Source organism: Ascidiella aspersa, chromosome 1, assembly GCF_963924565.1.
Source record: "Ascidiella aspersa chromosome 1, kaAscAspe10.2, whole genome shotgun sequence".
Classification (NCBI taxonomy): domain Eukaryota; kingdom Metazoa; phylum Chordata; class Ascidiacea; order Phlebobranchia; family Ascidiidae; genus Ascidiella; species Ascidiella aspersa.
Window position 1 is genome coordinate 6,872,161 of NC_139447.1, and position 20,417 is coordinate 6,892,577.

The 20,417-nt window shown below is 38.5% G+C and overlaps 1 protein-coding gene across 1 annotated transcript; it reads right to left on the reverse strand.

Annotated features, from left to right (window-relative positions):
* Window positions 1–798: 798 nt before the first annotated feature.
* Window positions 799–16,519, reverse strand: LOC146166828 (large neutral amino acids transporter small subunit 4-like). The gene is made up of 13 exons (XM_083388980.1): window positions 16,224–16,519; window positions 14,740–14,849; window positions 11,372–11,526; window positions 10,743–10,798; window positions 10,138–10,307; window positions 9,619–9,752; window positions 8,729–8,869; window positions 6,882–7,078; window positions 5,157–5,355; window positions 3,488–3,674; window positions 2,853–2,926; window positions 2,418–2,541; window positions 799–1,773 (listed from the first exon to the last, which is right to left on the reverse strand). Exons 1-13 carry the CDS (start codon window positions 16,390–16,392, stop codon window positions 1,534–1,536), a joined length of 1,956 nt encoding a protein of 651 aa, XP_083245106.1. The 5' UTR covers window positions 16,393–16,519; the 3' UTR covers window positions 799–1,533.
* Window positions 16,520–20,417: the final 3,898 nt, after the last annotated feature.

Here is a 20,417-nt window from a genome sequence, read left to right on the forward strand (position 1 = left end):
TATTTGTCGTATGCACGTTCCACAATGGCTTGCAACCTTTAACACATTGCCCCACTCCACCGCAAGTCCTTCATAAAATGCCGTCGGACGATTAGCAAATTGATTAAATTGCTCTATTGATTTCCCCCGCTCGTTCCCGATAAAGCACAGGAGAATTGAAAGTACAATTACTGTTCCGTGCTGATGCTTGATATTTTCATTAAGTGACCAGGCATGTAAACACTATGTTTCTTTTGGGACCACTTAAACGACCATATAAAATTAAAAAAGACGCAGAAAAATTTAAGTATAGCGAAGCATATGGCTAAAACTTTAAATCCAACTGAAATATCGGTAGAATAACAAAGTTGAAGTCCGAAACCAGTCGAACATTAAACATTTCCGACCTTCATGAAACCTCATGTCAAGTTGACAGTTGTATAAATCCCAAACTTTAAAATAGTTGTATTGGGAAGATGAATATTAATATCTTTAAAGATTGTTTTTGACTTTCCCGGAATCGCAACCTAAAAACCAAATGTCTAATGAGGTGAAGTGTTGATCTAAAATGATAAGCTCATAAATCAAGATGATTCGGCAAGCATTTTATAAGATGGAGCAGTAGCGCCGTCTAGCGAAATTTGTAAATGAAGCATTATTGTGATTGAAACAGACGGATTTTAAAGCACGATTTTTTTACAAACGCAGGCCTATTTATAAGAAATTAAAATTTGCTCCAGGAAATTTGCTCTCTGCATAACCTAGTTTGTAAATAAATAAAATAATAAAATTTGACACTTCTAATACTGTAAAAAAGACTTGTTTTTTTTAGCACTGCCCAATCTAGGATACACACAAAAAGGAAACTTTGTTATTTTATAACAAATATGCAACTGAAACAACATCGATTATTGGCACGGTATGGCCACATTGGTCCAGTCATGTGCCCGTACGTTACACAAAAAGAACGTTACAGAAAATAGACACCATATAGGAAATCAACTAAGATTTTGCAGTTCAAAGTGCACGATTAATCATGAACGGGAAACTAGTTTCGTTTTCCGCATCCGTTTCTGAACTGCATTTGAGTAAATGTAACCAACCTTCATCTAGCCCCGTGTTTCGACGAGTAAGTTCATTCTAGAACAGGGGTTCTTAAACTTTTTTTACCGCGGACCCCATAAAAACAATTTTGCTTCGCATGCACCAGTGTAGACAAGAAATTTTCTGCTGTTTAATCTGCTGTTTCCCGTCCAAAAATGTGAAAGTGAAATGGAGTCTAAGTACATTCAGTGCACGAATGTTTTATTTTTGATCAAATTATTTTTTCTTTAAAAATGTAATTACTTTTTAACTATCCACTAATAGTTCCAGTAGGCCTTCATGGACCCCCTAAAACTAGTTCACGTAACCCAAGGGGTCCATGAGCCACAGCTTAAGAACCCCTGTTCTAGAAGTTTCTTCAGACTCCCATCAAAATCAACAACCACCGAGAAACGCATAAAAACTGAAGATGAAATAATGTACGAAAATATCTTCGAAATCTTGGGCCATTCAAAGAGCCAAAGCCATCGTACTGACATGGATCGTGGGGTCCTCTACGCGGGGTCCCAGGTTAAAACCGTCTTCCACTTCTTTTTCGTCATCTTGTTCTTCCTCCTCGCTAATGGCGAACATCTGGCGCTCTTTGTTGTTGTCTTCTCGCTTCTCGAACTTCATGTTCTTTGCGTATCTCAGGAGGTAGATGGGAAGACCGAAGCCGAAGACGGTGCACATTAGAAGCGCGAAGTTGATCTAGTGGTAGTTAACATAATTCTACCGTTAATGCGAGTTGTTTTGGAGTTTTAACATGGATGGATGACCGTTCAATTCTAATCCCCTAGTATGTGCATACCATGAAACAAGGATATTCGTTAGACATATTTTTGCTTTTGTATGTATGAATTTTGAATACATTGATCAAAGTAGCCTATAAGAAGCCTAAGCCTATAATAACTACCTACATTAACGAACGCCATTTTAGGAGTGATACAAATTAAAGTCGATTTGTTCACTTCTTAAGGTTGATCGAAATGGGTTTAGCACATTGGTCAAAGTAAGTTAGCATTACAAATAGACATAATTTTGGCTTTTGTATGTGTACGCATTAAAGAACGCTATTTTTGGGGTGATATAAATAGTAATGCGTCAAAGTTGTTTACTTTTTAAGTTTAATCGAAGCGGGTATTCTTTATTTGTTTTCACATATTCTTTATTTGTTGATTACAGACCGGTTATTTGGCATGCTTTTGACTGCCGTTAGCGTTACATAATGAACCAAACTCAGTGCCAGTTAACACACTCAATTTTAGTAAGAATGCTTCGTGATTATGTCACCATTGTTTATAATACTTTTTTTGAAAAAAGTTATACTGATTTAGAAAGGTGGTTAAAGTTACCCAGAAAGGATCGCCCCCAAGCGAATTGTTGATGACGACAAAAAGTGGATCTTGTACGAGGATGAACATTGCGGAGAGAAAAGATGCCAAACCAGTCAGCTTGCCAAAATGAGAAAAGTGGTACCTAAAAATAAACAGTAATAAATAACTCAACAAAAAAAGAAAAGTTTTATAGGGAATTGACAACAACCCAAATGATTTTGGAGGGTTATTCTGTGTATAAAATACAATTCGGGTACATAATACGAAATGCTTTTCTACTGTACGTTTAATTCTTGTAAACCAAAAATCAAACAATAATGTATTTTTAATTCGCGTTGAAAACAAAAGTAAGAAAATCCAGGTAAAAAATAAAACCTGTCTTAGATTTAGGCTTGACTAATCTTCTGGCAAATCATTGTAAAATGCTTCGAATAAACGAACATTTGTACTTACATGCACGCGTAAAGGCCACCGACAGATGAATGTAGAAAAGTTCGAATGACAGTGTGTGTAAGGAAAGCGACCACCTTAATTGAAAACAAGATATATGTCTGAATCACTACACTTGAACCAAATAAAACAAAAAATTAAGGCCCGAAACCCCAGGTCAGCGTTCTTCAACCTTGGTTGGTGACCCAAAGCTTTTTCGCGGATGGATTTGTTGAGTCGTCGACTGTAGTAGTTCATAATTGGGGAGCCAAAGCTTCACTGTTAAACTTACGATTTAGTATTTTGGGTCGTCGCGAAAACGAAAACTACTCATGTTTAAGAAACACTACTCACGTCATGACTACTCAACTATATTTTTCGGCAAGGTGCAGATACAAACGTATATAATTCTCTTAAATGTCATCTAATCGTACCGCCTAAGTAGATTTTCAGTATACTGGACATTTGTTAAGGTCCACATTTACCACTTGAAAGTTTCATATACGAACCGCGATCCGCAAGTTTAGTGGCCTGGTCCTATTTTGCCAAATATCGTTAAAACAGTAACAAAGAGAAAAATCAACCTCTGACTTTCTCATACCAAATTTTGAGAACAAAATCCATTGGGTTTTCGCTTCTCCAAATTGTAAAATTCTCACCTGGAGTGGTAGGATCTTCTCGAATTGAACGATAATCCCGAAAACTGTGAGCAGGAGGTTTGTGGTCATGAAGGCGCGGAAGAGGTTTATCACCTGCTGCCTTTTCCTCCTAAACTGCTTCTCCTCCGCGCTTAACGTCACCGGAAGAGGAGCGATTGTGACGTCGCCGTTTGTGTTCGGACCGTGTCTTCAAATATGAATTTAGTTTACTATAACGTTAAATCAGTTGATATAACGGATGTACGATAATATCGGATCGGACACCCGATGCCAAGTGATAGTATGGTAATATTGTTGCCAATCCGATACCAAATTTATAAATTATTTCAGCCAAGATTTGCTATCCAACAGAGTAATGTTTACAAAACAAATCAAATAGCAACAGGCATACAACTGGAGATAACTGAACTTCTAAACTTTGAAGCAAAGTTTGACCTAAAAAACTGGAAAAATACCTTATAAAGTTTTAATGAAGCCAGTTTTGCTCTGTAAGTATGGTTACAGTGTTGTTTTGCTTTCTAGTCGAACCGCTGTACATTATTCAAAATAGTAACGTTTTAGGAACAAATTTCAAGTAATGAACATCCCTATTTAACATTAAAGAGACGTATCATTTGGGCATTAATTTCCAATAGAGCAACCAAATGGAACGAGTAAGAAGTTAAAGTGACATTAGTTTTTTTCTCTAGCCATTAACAATATTTCACATTTTTAAGTAACACAAGTCAAAAAAATCGGAACCACGCATTTTCACAGACTGATTTAAAAACCGTAACTTACGCAAAAACCCCATAGTGACAAAGGGCACTCATATAGGGGGTATTTTGGACCCCTAACAAAACACCAGTTAAGAGAAAAATATTTTACGGTGAGCAGCAGGCCATCCAAATTACACATTATGATTGGAAACCTAACTACACGTAAGCCCCGATTTGACTATAAATCTAGGCGCCAGTTTGCGGTCACTCAGCTGGTTTGGCGGTCCATGTTTTTTGAAAGGGGAAATAAGCGGTTGTGCGTTCGACAATGTGTTTCGCTGTCGTGTCATTACGCTGTACGTGCGTGGTTACTGTTGTAACTAGCTGTTTTCGAAAGTTCCGGATGCTCAATGCCATCTTCTTTTATCGGTTCTCGTTCGATAGTAGGGTGGTTGGTACGTGTCCGATACCTATTTTTGACATTTTTACATGGATGGTTTGTGATTGTAACTCATTTGGAAATATTTTTGTTAAAAAAACTGTATATCAACAATCAAAACCAACTCCGTTTCCTATCGCTAGAGCAAAATTTAGTTTACCAACCAAGAAAATTAACTTTCACTAATTTTTACATAACCAAATTAATGACGTCAATTGGAAGTGGGATCGGTAATACGTTGTCCAAAAAACAAAAGTAGGAATATGAAAAAAGTAAATGCGAAATATTTTAAGTCACCATTACAAGTGTGGTCTACGAATAAGTTGCGATATTTTTTTATCTAGAATATCGGGTATCGGACAACAATGTCAAGTATGGAACATCCCTAAATCTTACTATAGAAAACTTTAACGGACTTGCAAAATGTATCGCTGGCCACTTAACATGTCTTTTATAATACAAATAGTATTTTCAAACAATACAAGAAAGTTCGCGGCTCAGTTACAATTTGAGGCACACAGTTTTAATTTACCCGTTGCCGAATCCGTTAACGATGCTTTCTTTCCTGTCGTACTTGACGATTTCCGGCGACGATTCGTTGCTCTCCAGTGGCACCTTTTGGAATTTTTCCTTTTTCGCCTTCAGGTTCCAGTCCATGATCGTTCCTATGATCGGCGCCATGAAGAAGCAGTTGATTTGGAAGAGCCCGAATAGAAACGTGTAGTAGTCGACTGGAGAAAGAAGCGTATGTCATTGCGCGGCCTTTATCGAAGTTTGCCTAAACCCAACCAAACCACTCTAATGCTTTCTAGTTTCTATGAAGTTGGTGACATAGGTAGTGGTGCTGGCAAGTTTTTTCGAACAAGCAATGGTGAAATATATCGTCGGCCATATATCAGTGCGATAAATGCATGGAGCAAAGGTGCTATTCGACAGTAATTGATGGTCATTCTTACATGACAGTGACTGATGGCTATTCTTATATCACAGTGATTCCATTCTTACATGCGTTAAATGCTTCCAGTGCAGTATTTGAACCGTAACATAACTCATGTAAAACATATAATAGATCGTATTTTTTAGAACTATAGAATAGACAACGATAAAGGCATTCACAAAAGCGGATTACCCGAAATCAACAAACTATTCGTTATATCACTTAAGACGATTTTAACCCAATAAAGCATAGCTTTGCAAAAACAAAACACACTTAGGTTACACAATTGGTCTTTGAACAGTTTCACGTAATGGTGAAAGTGAGCAGCAATGATTGCCTTAAACCAAGTATTCAGTTGCATTATGTGCACGAAGTCAAACTATGACCTCAGGTTTCCTCCCGGTAAAAAAAATTCGTCGTTTGGGTTGGAAAAATATTTTACTTACACCTTTGGTTTTAAGTAAGTTAAAATAGGTCTATATTTATTTGAAATAGCTCATTTCGAATGCTATCTGCCAGTTAACCGAGAAAAGTAGTAGGCTACGATTTCAAGGATCAATCAAGTGCCGTTAAGCAACAAAATTATGGTTTGCACTTATGCCTTCAATTAGGGCAGGGGTCGGCAACCTTTTTGAAGTCGCGGGCCAGAACCAAACTCAGAAAGGTCTCTGCGGGCCGCACAAAATGATAACTAAGAATTGTGTTATTAAAATGTTAGAACAACTGTGAATTAGGCGGGCATCGGATATTTTTTGCACTTAAAAACGTGTTTAGTTACATTTACAGAGGCGGTAAGGTGTTGTGCAAAGCGAAGAAAATGTTTTTTTCCGTTTTTCCGCGACGTACTTGGCAGCCTTCTAACGGCGCAACGGTAAAGAAGCTCTGATCTAGTTCAAAAAGCAGCATCAACACGTAAACAAACCGGACGTAGAATAAACATTCGCGCGGAGCGCGAAAACTTTTCGCACTTACGTAGTTAAAATAGTCAAAAAGTATGTGAAATGGACTCGTGTCTAGTTTGTCAAAGAGGCGGCGGGCCGGATGAATTAAATCGGCGGGCCGTGGGTTGCCGACCCGTGAATTAGGGGGAGCTTTTTCAAGTCAAACAGACGCAAACGAAACATACTGGTTTCCCACACTTACTCAAATCAGTTATAACTCAAGCCTGTGGTGAGGTTCGAACTCACGACCCCGGGTCATACTGGGACTGTTGCTCTACCAAAAGCTACGTTTGCCTGCTGGTGCTATGGTTGTTTTACTGAGCCTGAGTAGTTCAGTTGGTAGAGTGACACATTGCATATATATATGTTTTCAGTATACCGGTTTCGATTGTTTCCTCGCTGTCCATTTCCAGCTGCTTTGCTGACGACTGCAGGTACTGCTCGAGCCATCCCATGTAGGCTATAAGTCGCAGTTGCGTCAGCGACATTGTGATGAAGCTCCATATAAGGCAAGGAGAGCGCAGCACTTGGAGAAACGTCTCGGATGACTCGCCGGGCGTTCCGCTGATGTTAATCCTGGCCGAAACAGAGATTGGATTTAGATGTCAACTTTATGTTTAAACAAAGGTTCATCTAAAAATATTGTTTTTTAAGTATTAAAAATGCAAAAAGAATTTTTGTACTTTCTGTCATCTCCATACTGGTCAATTTTAACTTGACACTAACGGCGATTCGACAAGGCATTTTTATAATATTTTTAAATAATAGAAACTGCATAATCAGGCGAGAAATTTGTCAGTTTGAGGGCCATTGCTTTAAATGCCAGGTCACCAAACTTTTTCCGTAAAGGGCTCGCGGAATGTAGAACTGCCAGGACTTAACTATGCAAAAAAGCTGTATTGAGTAATAAAATGTTGTGTTAAATTACATTAAAATTTAATTTCGGATGAATTTGAAAACATTTCAGCTGTAGGGCCAACATCATCTTCATTAAGGAAATTTGCAGCGGGCCGCTTTAATTGACCTGACGGGCCGGATCAGACCACAGGACCAAGGTTGATGACCCTCGCTTTTAACATTTAAGGAAGTTAGCAATTATAAAGTCTATAGAATAAGGAAGTGTTTTTTTGCATTGATGTTAAATTTCCGCCATTAGTAAAAAAACGCACCATCTGAGACTGAATATTCAAATTACAGTGTTTGTAAAAGATGATGACGAGTGCTATTTTACACAACTACTAACCAACCACATTGATTTGCGACTGTTTTTTCGTAAATATCTAATTACATGGCCTTGAAAGAATAACAAACAAGTCAATAAACTCTTGATATCACGCCACACTCATTTAGAGAGTAGCCAATACAACTATAAGCAACTCCTCTCAGTGACATTTTTATTGACTTTGTCGTTAATCTTTAACGGCACCAATTATAGTTTACCGCATCGTTCGTACTCTTCGGAACCAAGTCAATGTCCATTTAAGTGCCTAACAAATTGAAGTTTTATGATGCATTGTGCTTACACCTGGATAATTGTTTTGTGCTTAAACCCTGGATAAGGACAACTGACAAACACGTAAACTAATTTCGAACTATGCAAGAATGGCCTACGACCTAAAAGAAAAGGGGAACATACAGGCCAACATTTACTAGTTTGTCAGACGATTTTTTTTACATTTTTACGCTTCAAAAATACAGTAATATTCAGTTGCTTCAGGTAAAGCACCATTATTTAAAAACAACGAGTTGTCTATTTTCAAAACTTAAAAAAATATGCAGTATTTGCGCCTTTGCCTCAAACACAGACAGTAGTTGTCTTCCGACACATAAAGGTCGATATAGCAGCATTAAGTTCCTTGTTTTAACAACGCTTTCAATTTGCTTTAATGTGATTCCTACTGTCCTTACATATAGGCAAAAACGTTAGATAAACCTTAAGGGTAAAACGTTTCACTCGTTTTGCTTTAAAAACTTGCAGACTACAACAGGCAAAAATCACCACCAGGTTAAACTATAACGTGATAGCCATTCCACGTTTTTTCTTCGCTCCTCGCCTACATTTGTGGCGAAACAACAGACAATTATTACTCCCAGAACCAGTCAAACATGTATGAGTGGTTTTTAAACTACATTTTCGCATCGGGTGCCCAAACGTTGGTTGAGAATTACAATCACCTGTTGAGGAGCTGTGTTTTGATTAATGTCTGTGCAGGTTTAGATACTCACACGGATTCGAGGTAGTCGCGTTTCTCGGACGGGGCGATGTCCACCGAGCTCATTCTTCTACCGACGCTGTTTGAGTGGTGGAGAAACTTCTTTCCTGTCACTTTGTGCTCGAAGTTCATTGCGCCGAAACGTAGTTTGATGCTAGAAATTTGATTTGATTTTTTTATTTCAGAGAAAACAGGTCAGGACTGGTAACCAAGGGGTGCGAAATACGTTCCGAAAGGGGATATTAATCATGCCGCAAAGATTAAATCTAAAAGCAAAAAAACATTCCCCCCGGCGCACATATGATCCAGTGGCGTAGTCATCCGAATTGTTTTTTGTTTTGGGGGGGTCAAAAGGTTGGCATTTTTGGTTTAGCTTTTGTCATTACCTGCCGTAACGAACACAACTAAATATGCTAGCAAACCGTTTCGAGTAGGAACTGACTGAGTGTTAACGTAATATACAAAAAATACCCAAAGAGCAAAAACTGAATTAATTATTGTATAGCAAACGTAATATTAACTACATCGTTTGTGACGTTGCAATGCATGATAATTGAAGGTGTGGCATGCCAGTGATCGACTTTTTTGGTACTGTTCATAAATGCTACAAAACAAATTATTAAGAGTAAAATATATATACATTTTTTGGGGGGCCATGGCCCCTCAGAACCCCTGGCTACGCCTACTATGATAGGATCTACATGCATTGCGTGCAAAAGGTTAGGCGATTACCAGGACCGACACCTCAAATCGAAAGCCGAAAGCTATTCAAGTTGAAAAAACAGCTGCTTTTACTCACATAATTTATAGGGCCTTTTATTTTCAAATACTGTTGGGAAATTGTAAGTGTTTGGGCGTACAGAAGGTGAAAAACGTTGCAATCTCATATATTGCAATACTTACGCATAGCTAATGTCATCTGGCCCTGGAATGGGTTCACCGGGTTGATTGAAGTAGCAGTTTATAAATGTAAGAAACGCCACGCTCCCGTGGAAGATCATAATTGCCTGGAAAGACACTCCGGAGTCGTACGCAGCCTGCGAATAAAAACAAAATCGGTGAAAACAATTGATCAGAAGGATAAAATTAACTATTATTGCAAGCATATATGCGCCACAATATTGCGATACATGTTGGACTATAACGCTGCGAATTTATTTGGACATTAATCTTGAATTGGATATCTTGCAGAAAAACAACGTTAGTCGTTATATAACGATGTCGGGCTTGGAAGTTGTTACCACGCATACTTGTAATGCAAGTTTCAACACATCAGTTTAATAAAAAGTTCTTCTCTCATCTTACTTTTGTTTATTAAATTATTGAAACCAAGATAAAGGTTGCCTTTGCAACAAAGCTCTGCAGACAATCCCTAGTAGCCTATCGCACAACACCATAGAATGTATACAAGTTTTTGCGCACCTTAAACAACATATACATGATGGCCGACGCCGAGTAGGAACCAATCATAAGCGAGATCATGGTCGACCTTTGGTTCTCGAAAAGGTTGGGGATCGGGAAGCTTGTGAAGATGTACACGACTCCTCCCATGCCGTTGAGGCACACGGCCGGAGCCATGAGGATGCTGTAGTCTGAAAAGCGTAAGGAATAGATTAGAAACTGTGGAAATAGGCGGTTATAAATATGTAACGAATCGAACAGATTGCTACTTTAAAAAAAAATGTTTAAATGTAGTCCTTCCATAAAAAATGTAGCCCAGTTATAATCGGATATTATAAAGAGATTTATAGTTTCTTGAATGCTATATAATAAGCTCCTTGCTGGACCGAATGCTTTGACAATACAAGTGGGTTAAAATATTCGCTTTACAATTGCATCTTATGTTTTTTTTTATATATAAGATACAAATTACCCTGTGGTTCATATATATCAGTAGTAGAATATCAATCTAATAATTCTTACTGGTAAGCTATAATGGGGTCTACATTTGTGAATTGGAACACACTCTGTTTACAAAGTCCCGAGCTTTACATTGGTGAGTATGGCGAACGCATAACTCGACTTACTTTCTGTATCGAGCGATCCAATGGTAAACAGAACACACGAGACCATGAACGTCAATCTAACGAAAAACAATTTGCAACGTTAAAAACGCAATTAATACATTTGGAAAGCAAAAGTAAGAAGACTGAAATATATTTGAACTAAAGCTAACAACTATTGCCAAACGAAGTTGTGAAACCAACTAAGTTATGGAGTTCCAACCTTTTAAATACGCAGAAATTTCAAAACCATACTTGGGTACACCATGCACGGATCTGTAATGTAGCTTGGTAATAAATTGCAAAGCCAAAAAAAAGGTAGAAAACAATCGACAGCATCTTCCATTAATCGACAGCATCCACATTAACTGAAGATGATACAAGCTCGTATCGAAACGTCTTAATAAAGATGCTGTCGATTTACTCGACCTTTTTGGCTTTGCAATTTATTATCAAGCTATGTCTTTATGCTTTTTAAAATTATTGAAAGTCGATACTTTACTGCTTTTGCTTTTTAAAAAGAGCATTCAAAATCCAGAAACCACCAAACAAGTAGGCCTAAACTAGGTCAAACATGAATGAAGAGACTAATGCGAATAGGTAATTTCATATTGACAAACAGGGAAAGAAAGTAAAATAAAGGCTTTACTCACGTCCCCGTTAGTCTGATCATGCGCGACCCGTACTTGTCCATGATCACACCTAGAATGATGGTTACGCCACTCAGGAGACTGGATCCGATCGAGAAGTAGCGGTTGAGGATCTCGTTTTGGTCCGTGCAGGTCGGGTAACCTGACGGCATGTACGTCTGGCAACATGTAAGGGGTTCGGGGTTAGTAAGTGCAATGGAGCAATTACCAGTGCTGTACACAACTCAATAAATTTATCTATTTCAAGCAATATTTTGCAGAGCGGACACGAGAAACGAAACAAACAGCAAATTTATTTACACATACGCCTCGAATTGAGGATATTAACCCATTACACAAGAAAAATGTTTTCATTTAAGATTTCCCTTCACTTAAGTGGAGTAAAGTCATTTTAATACGCGACATTAGTGATATTGACTTTAATGAGGACAACTATGATAATTATACTTTGCAGTTAACTCTCCTAGAGCAAAAGAATAGACAAATAGAAATTAATTTTTTTACGCATAAAAACGTTTTTCTTAGTCAAAAAAAAATAACTTGACCTAAGTATTCTCGTGTAGATAGAATTTTATTGTGAAATACACCCACCGGAAAGAAGTGAATTTTAGGGTAGATTATGGTAATTTGTGTTGTTATTTTGGACACCTTGGGCATTGGGCAATGCCTTGAGTCGCACCTATCTCGGGTAAATAGGGTCACTGTCTGATACTGACCTACAAAGCAAAAATATCGAACTTAGAGCTCAACTGGGGATATGTCGCAAAATAACTCCTTCTGAACTGAGGAAAGAAGATTCGTTTTAATGCAATCAACGTAGTTAGCCTATAAGAGCCTCGGTTTGACTGGGATTTAGACTTACGGCCTGGAAGTGTTACAGCTTTGAGATAGCTTAACTGTTTGCATCGTATTATTCTAATTCGTTGTCGCGTTAGGCTTTTTGCCCTTAGTGAACTCGTGGGTTCAACGGTCACGAGGCTAGATCGGAATTATCTTCGCACGAATGTTGGCCAACAGGCGTTTGCAAACATCAGTCAAACAATACACTTGTTGTGTGGCTTGTGTTAATCACACCACTCTATATTCAATAGGCATCAGCACCTCGAGCGATATAGTTTTGTGGGTCTTAGCGAAATTACGAATAAAATTGTTAAAAACCTACAACAGCAAGTAGGCTGTGTTAAAATTGTCTTTTTGGATATGGTAAAAAAAATTATGAAAATTATTTGGTTTCTAACAGCAAGGAACGAGTATCACCATGGCACATGGGAAAGTAAAGATATTTTTATTTTCCATTATCGTTGCAGTGTGAATGACCAGTCAAGTTTGTATGCATCCTATTCAAATCAATATGTAAATAAAGACGCACGATTGTATATGTCTTTAAAGAAAAGCAATATTGCGCTTTGTTCGTATTTAGAATTATTTGCCAATTTGCAGGTTATAATGAAATTGAGATAGTTTTGGTGATCGGAAACCTATTTCACCAATAATGCTTTATTTGGGAACACACAATAATACCTACAAAGCAAATTCGCAATAACCACGACAGAAGTTTTTCATAATTTGTGAAACTTTTGCACAGCAAGCCTGGCAACCTGGCCCGTAAATAAATCGAAAGCAATCAACTGAGCGCGCGGCATAAATTGCAACGTTTGCGGGTCGCAGCTGTGCCAGTTAATCTAGTGCCCCGAAAGATGTGTCACCATAAACCACGAGCGCATTTGCAAAGGTGCAGGATGCAACCAGGCAAAGATCTAGGACTTTGGTTTTGGGAGGGGGACATGAATTTTTTTTCAGGGATGAATTCACAAACTTACGTCATAACGCAACGGTACAAATTTATGCCAAACATGACGTCACAAAATTATGTCGAAATGTGACGTCACAACATTATTCTTTAGAAATCTTAAGAATACAATATAGTTGGTTGGTTTTGTTTGTGTTTTAGTATGTAGAGGTGGTAATTTCAATAGAAAATCTATATCTCAAAGGTGTGATCAAAAAATGCAAAGCGATAAATCGTCTTTATATCATTTAAGATGCCCAAACTTAATTTTTTTTAAAGGGTTATGAGATTTAATCAAATGGGCTAAAACATAATTACGATTCGTGCAAAAGGGCTATTACATAATTATACGATTATGTTTTGATTTACGTAAGTAAAATAAGAAAAAAAAGGGGGGTGGGTAATGACCACATGTCCACCCTCATTTAAATATGCCCCTTGTCCTCAACCCTTTAGGCTGACAAACACCGCTCGGACCGATTCCAAAGCGCAAAACACTCAAAGAATTACGCCGCGCCAAACCGCTCAGCAAGCAACCCAGATACAGTGGATAACCCAATCCCGGTGCTTGCGTTATTTCCTTGTATGCAGTGCGTTGAGCATAGGTTTTATTTGAACTCTCCGATGTTGTGGAGTTCATTTGATACCAGCTTTTTATTTTTACTTTGCGCTTATGAAGCAATACTCGACAAAAAATACTTAAAGCAACCTCCCTATACTTAGTTCACAACCATCTTTATGAAAAAATAAACGTTTCGCGATTGATGATCTTCTGCTTAATTAGTTGATCATGTGCTTAATACGTCGTAGTAAATATAGCTGCATCAATATAGGACTATACGTTGCGATATGACGTTTAGCATCTCACTACAAATTAAAAAAAAATGTCCTCAGCGGCAGTTACCAGGAACACATTCAGCAATCGGTTTTCCACAGAAAGGTATTCGGGCTTACTTTCCGGGGCCAATTGGTCGAGTCATCATAAAAGTCGTAATAAGAATATCAAAGCCCATACAGAAGTAGGTATCATTTTTGGACGTTTCGAATAACTCTTTATTCATTTTCAACATTCATTTCTCTTTATTCATTTCAGAGTTATTCGAAACGTCCAAAATGATACCTACTTCTGTATGGGCTTTGATATTCTTATTACGTCTTTACAATCTCCAACCATTATGCTCCATCATAAAAGTGTTATATATTATTTGGTTATGGAAGTGGTTTATATTATAAATTGTAGTTAAGCTTCTCAACCGAGTCCACTTGTTAATAGTGTAAATGTAATTTCAAATCATTTTTGTGAGGCTTTCCAATGGCCAACCGAGTAAATTTCCCCGGGAAAGTAGTTGTTTTCAACCGCCTTACCCCATATTCGAAGCACATCAAAGCCGGGAAGAAGTGGCCGTCGTAAACAGAACATTGCGAAAGGCACTTCTCGCGAACCTCGCGTTTACACAAGGCGCCAGATTGCGACATCGTGTTTGTCATTGGGACGCCCACGTGGAACCTGTGGATATTGCACCCTGACCCGCAAACCAGAAGGTTCGAAAAGCCACCGCTAAGTCGTCACGCGCGCTCTTACCACTTGAGAGTCCGAAGCCGAATCGTTGTGAAAGCTGTCGCTGCTTGTGACGTAGTCGCTTGTGGTGACGCTGATGTTGACAGGGTCGTACGATGAGCTGCTGCTGTTGCCTGCGCAAAACGTCGTATAAAATCGGTTCCGTTTCGATGTCGAGTGTGTTTTTTTTGTTAATGACCTCGTTCCGAACAGCAAATAGGCCGAGCTGACGTTTCATTAGACCATGGCCCTAGTTCCGCCTTGCACTATGGCTTCGAAAGTTTCACAAGTTAGATTGGTGACATTGGCCAAAAAATGGGACAATCAAACTAGTTTTGAAAAGCTTACGTAAATGGGCACCAATACCTATACGAGATCGAACTAACTAAGAATAAAAATCAGTTGTGACTTATAAAGTAGTATGGATTGAAAGTGGTAAATAAATATTTCTTTAACATTATTTGCGTGTCGGTTATTTCGCAGTTGGACACTTCTACACCATACAAAATTGTGGTTGAGTTATGTAGGGGGTTCTAATATTTACACGTTGGTTGTACCATATTGGAATCATATACATGCATATTAGGACTAAAGCGAATATAACATGTTATCGAAACCTACCTAAATTGTTTTGTTTACTTATTTGATTTCAATCTACAACCGCGATTTTTTACGCAGAATTTTTATCACAGCTCTCTGGTTTGCAACATGCCTAAACTCGTGTTACTGTCAGGAATGGAGTTTCAATACTATAGTAAGAGTGAAAATCACTAACAGGTGAACGTATGGACGAACCATGTCGTTCGATACCAAAGTCTATTTGCATAACCTTGAACACGAGAGGCACACAATCATTGAACAAACAAAGTACAACATTGCGAAACATTTGCTCCATCCATCGAACTGATAACCTCCTCACGGTGACTCAACATTTATCGCTCCGCTTTTGTGCGTCAGCAAATTTTGTTTTTCGACCAAAGTTTTGTTGACAGGGGATGCGCGAAAACAGCGTGAAAATTCGTAAAAGTTGCTTTAGCGTTTAAAACTAAATATTTTCAGAAGGCCATTTGAAGGACAGCGGGCTCCACTAGTCCTTTCTTTTCTCGGTAATCGGTAAAAAATTTGAGAAGTCGACCAACTTAGTCACAAAGCTCTTAAAGTTAGAACAAACTATTTTTACCGTCCAACTAAAATTGTACCATGGCTACCTGAGGAAGGGGTGGGGGTAGAGTTTATACTTAGGAGTGCGTTTTCATATTTTTGATTTTACTATATTTAAATTTTTTTTTTCAAAATAAAACACAGTTACACCAAGTTTGAGCTCTGGGTTTCCACATCTTGCAAGGAAGATCTAAGGAAATTATATAAGATAAAACGTAAATAAGGACACTTTTCTTGCATAAGGACAGGTAACAATTGACCCAAGAACTGGTAACATTTTAAAGTTTGGAATCCCTTACGTAAACCATAAAAACCAGCACCGTACAATAATCGACGACGATCCTTACCGTTGCCTTGGTCGACAATGCAGACGTTCGCGTAGAAGCCCTCGTTTTTCAGCATTAGCAGCAGTGAACTCCAGCCGAGCAGGACAGCAGCGAACATGAGGTTCTCGATGACGGCCGTCACAGCTATCCACCACTTGCGCGAGTTGGCTTGACTCAAACTCGGAGCCATTGCGTTCTGCTTGACGCCAAAGCCTTTCGAGCAAATTTACTAAAGTCGAACGTTCAAATCCTCTAGTGTTTAAAGTTTGGAAATACGTTGTATGCGCCTAATGTTGACCGCGAATTGCGAGCGTGTCTGAGCTAAAATGAAAACAAACAAATATGTTTTATTAGACAAAAGAGCCAGCCGGATAATCGTTGCCGCTACCGACAGCGGAAGTATTCGCTTAATGCAGAAGTAATAACTAGATTGCAGCACCCCTACAAGTTTTTCCCTAGGTAATTCAGTAGAATGTCACAATAAACGGTACTGGAACAACACAGACCAACTCTAAACAGCGTAGGGAGTTATAATTTGGATTTATTCCACTCTAATCTTTCACAAAAAGTTGTAAGAGTTAAGCATAAATCAGATTATTGAAGATTGCCAAATATGTCGCGGCACCCTCGAGGATTAGAAATGGCACACTAGGGCGCCGCGGCTTCCCGGTTGATAACCACTGGCTTAGTGAGTTACACCGCTGCTTAAGTTATTTCATTCGAGTTGGCCGAGTCAAGTTTTAAGCTCGAAATCCTAAGTCGAGTTACTCGAGGGTCTTTAAGTTTTAGTTTCAATTGCAATCAAGTGTTTTCGCAGAGTCTCCATTTTTTGATGATGTCCTAGCTGAAATGACGCTATATAACGTTAGAAAATGCGTTTAAAATTCTCCCTGGGGCTTTCGGGATAAACTCCATAAAACCAAACCCTAATATATTTCCTTAATAACACGAATCACAAAATCCTTTCATTGTTTAATAAATTTGCGAAATGCCGACAAAGACCCTAGCGATCTGTTTTGTTTATAAAGCTTCCCGTAATTTAATTGTAGGACGATTTGCCAAATGTTGGCCATTTAGCATATGCTAACAAGCTTTGTTTTAGCTAAAGCACATGAAAAATAATAATCAAATGTAATTTCAGTGACAATATTTAAAGGGAAATTCTTACCGTCCACCGCTATACCTACTGTATATAAAATGAGGATAGTTTGGCCTTATTACAGCAACAATGTATCTGTTGAACAAAATTAAGACTTTTAGATTGGTAGTCATTTAGATGGTGTTTTGACTGATGCCTTGTTAGATTATTATTCTTCGTTGAAAATTAGTGGATAAGTTGACTTTGTGGGGAGTGAATAATATTAAAGGGATTATGCTGCTGGGTAGTAGGATTCCGCCTTATCTATTTTTATTTGTCACGTTAACCATTGCTGTCACGGGTTAACACTAAAATAGTTTAAATAGCTCCCGGTAAATTTGAATGCTATTATTTACATCGAAATTTTAGGAAAGATCAAACCCTTGTCACGAATTCCTTGAGGTTATCAAATCCCCGTAAAACAAGTTAAATACACCCCGGTATTGCACCTTCGGCATTAACAATTGGATTTCGCATCTTGCAGCTATACTTCTACATGTCACACTTATTTTTTTTTATTTTTAAAGAAAGCAATTTATTCCAAGCTGACAGGTTGAACTCACGATGAAAACACGCCATAAACAACAATACGTTACAACCTCAGGATAAGTTTGCTGGCTTAACATTCATTCGAATTAAGGTTATACAGTCGTTTTGTTTTTGTTTAAATATTTTGTTTTTGTTTAAATATCACACTTATTGTTGTGACAACAAATCAGACGAAAATAGGACGGCTAGAGAAAAACAAACAAAGGCAGTGCGCAGTGGACGGTGGTATACTATATACGCGTCCTATACCAGACTCTATATTATTGTGCATATCGATCTGTGAATTATTCATCATTAGCAAGCTGTGTCTCCTTCGCTAGCCGCCTGTTGATTGACGCGACGCTGACAGACGGGGCCGGCCGACTGACCATCACTTCCTTGTAATACATTCGGTTAATATGCGATAGCCTATATTCAGGAACAGGCCTGCATAACATACGGCCGAGACAGTTTAATGCCCACTATAAGTTAAAATATTTTTCAGTGAAAAGCTATGCTATTGCTAACTAAGTAGGCACTTGCTTATGTATTGCATGATCTCAACTATAATATTGCCAGAAAAATAGGTCCTCTGGTAACTATATTTGTTCTTAAAGGTTTCTAAAGGCGAATTTAGCCTACAAGTCGTACTCTTCAGGGTCATGGCACCTCTATTTATGTAAACGTTTATGCCTGGCAGCCACAGTCAAAATATATCAACTATAACAGATTGGTAGTACTTCCTTTCGAAAGATACCTTTAGTATGCCGGTTTAGTTTTAAATCTGCGGCACCATGTCATTCGGCTTCATCTGATTTTATATATGTAACAACCGTGTTAACGTTATGTGGCCCTCGAAAATTAGTTTATCTTGTTGCAAGGTAGGCCCGCTTTGAGTTGTGCGGGCCTGATCGATGAACTACATTAAACGATAAACACTTCTCGATAGCCTTTAAGTTGTAACAAATAGCAAATTGGTATGCGTTGGCATAATGCAATTACGAAAACAACGACTCAATCACTTTGAAAACCTTGCCCACGATATTCTCGACTAGTGCAAATTTGGTCTCTTTTACATTTTTATATTGCAAGTAAACTTCGAATTGTTTTTGCTGATCTAAAAAAACACGTCAAGGATACTGCCCTCACTTTGTACCACAATATTAGCTTACGTTGGCGCAACGCTACCTCGCTAATATTGTCCGAACTAAACCACCACCTGAACAATAGTTTTATAACCCTTGCAACACGACGTTCTGTCAACTAGTAATTTAGTTCCTGTTACTCGCGCTGAAAAACACTTCGGCGTATAGGCTGTCCTGTGTGCGAGGAAATATCTGGCAAATTGTGCGTGTGTAGCATTAAGCGGGGATACAAATCGACTCTCAAAAAAACAATCTTAGGGAATTCTTTTTCGGCGTTTCAAATGTACTGGAGGACGCCTTAAGAGAACCTCAAACTATAACATCTTTGAAAACTCAACGAGGAAGTTTTATTATTAACCGGAGCGCTGAAAGTGGCGAAAAACATCGAGAACCTCTCTTTGATAAACAACAATTTTCGATAGGTGACATCGCCGCCGCCAACGGTTGGCGAGCCACAAAAACAAAACTCTTCAACATAAATCCGCAACCACAGAAAACTCGGCCCGCGAATTAACAAGCCATTTCGAAACGTGTAGCCCGCCTTGCGCAACCCCCAAAAAGAAAGCTTTACTGCCGAGTCCGGTGCGCACCGGATCAGGGTCGAAGGCCGATTGACATCAGCAGCGGCATCAGCAACAGCAGAAGGGCGAGGGAATTATTGGTTAACAAGCGCTTTGTCCTTCGTGCACGCGACACATAAGTCAACAACACCAGCTGACTGTGACGTCACGTTCGATCAGGCTGCGCTTGCTTTTTCTCTCTCGAGGGAACCTGTTGTTGATCGATTTGGACGGAGCCGCTCCTAGGCCTGTCCGACCCGAGGCCGCTTTTAGAGTGGCCGGGCTATTTTTTTGTGATACCGCTGCTGTGATTTTCCGGGCTAGGTGTTGGCCACTTTTTTGGCAACCTTTTACTAAATTTATTTTCTCCAGTACGGCACTTCGAAATTAAAAAAAATGATCGAAAAAAGGTTGATATAATCTCTGTTGTGCGCATTAATGCTTCTAAGTATGGCTGCGCCCCCTTTTTTCGTGTTAGCCGCTTTTCATTTTGGTTAGTGTTTGCCACTTAGGCTGATTTTTACATTGACACTTGGCAAACATGCTCTCAATTTAATTAAAATATAAATCATAATTGTGCACCTCTAAATTGAAAATTCATCGAAAAAACTGGAAAAAAGAGCACTCTATAACCTCGTATGTTTTTCATAAATATAGATTTGCAAGCAATTATGTTATTATATTTTGCGCGGAAATTACGTAAGATCCCTTTATTGTGGTAATCAAGTGATTTTGAAACTGCGTCCCAGTCAAGTAATTTGTAAAATAATTCAAGTCTACTTAAAGCCAGACATAAAATAACTTAAGTCCAAGGAAAATCTTTTTGAATAAATACCAAGTCAAG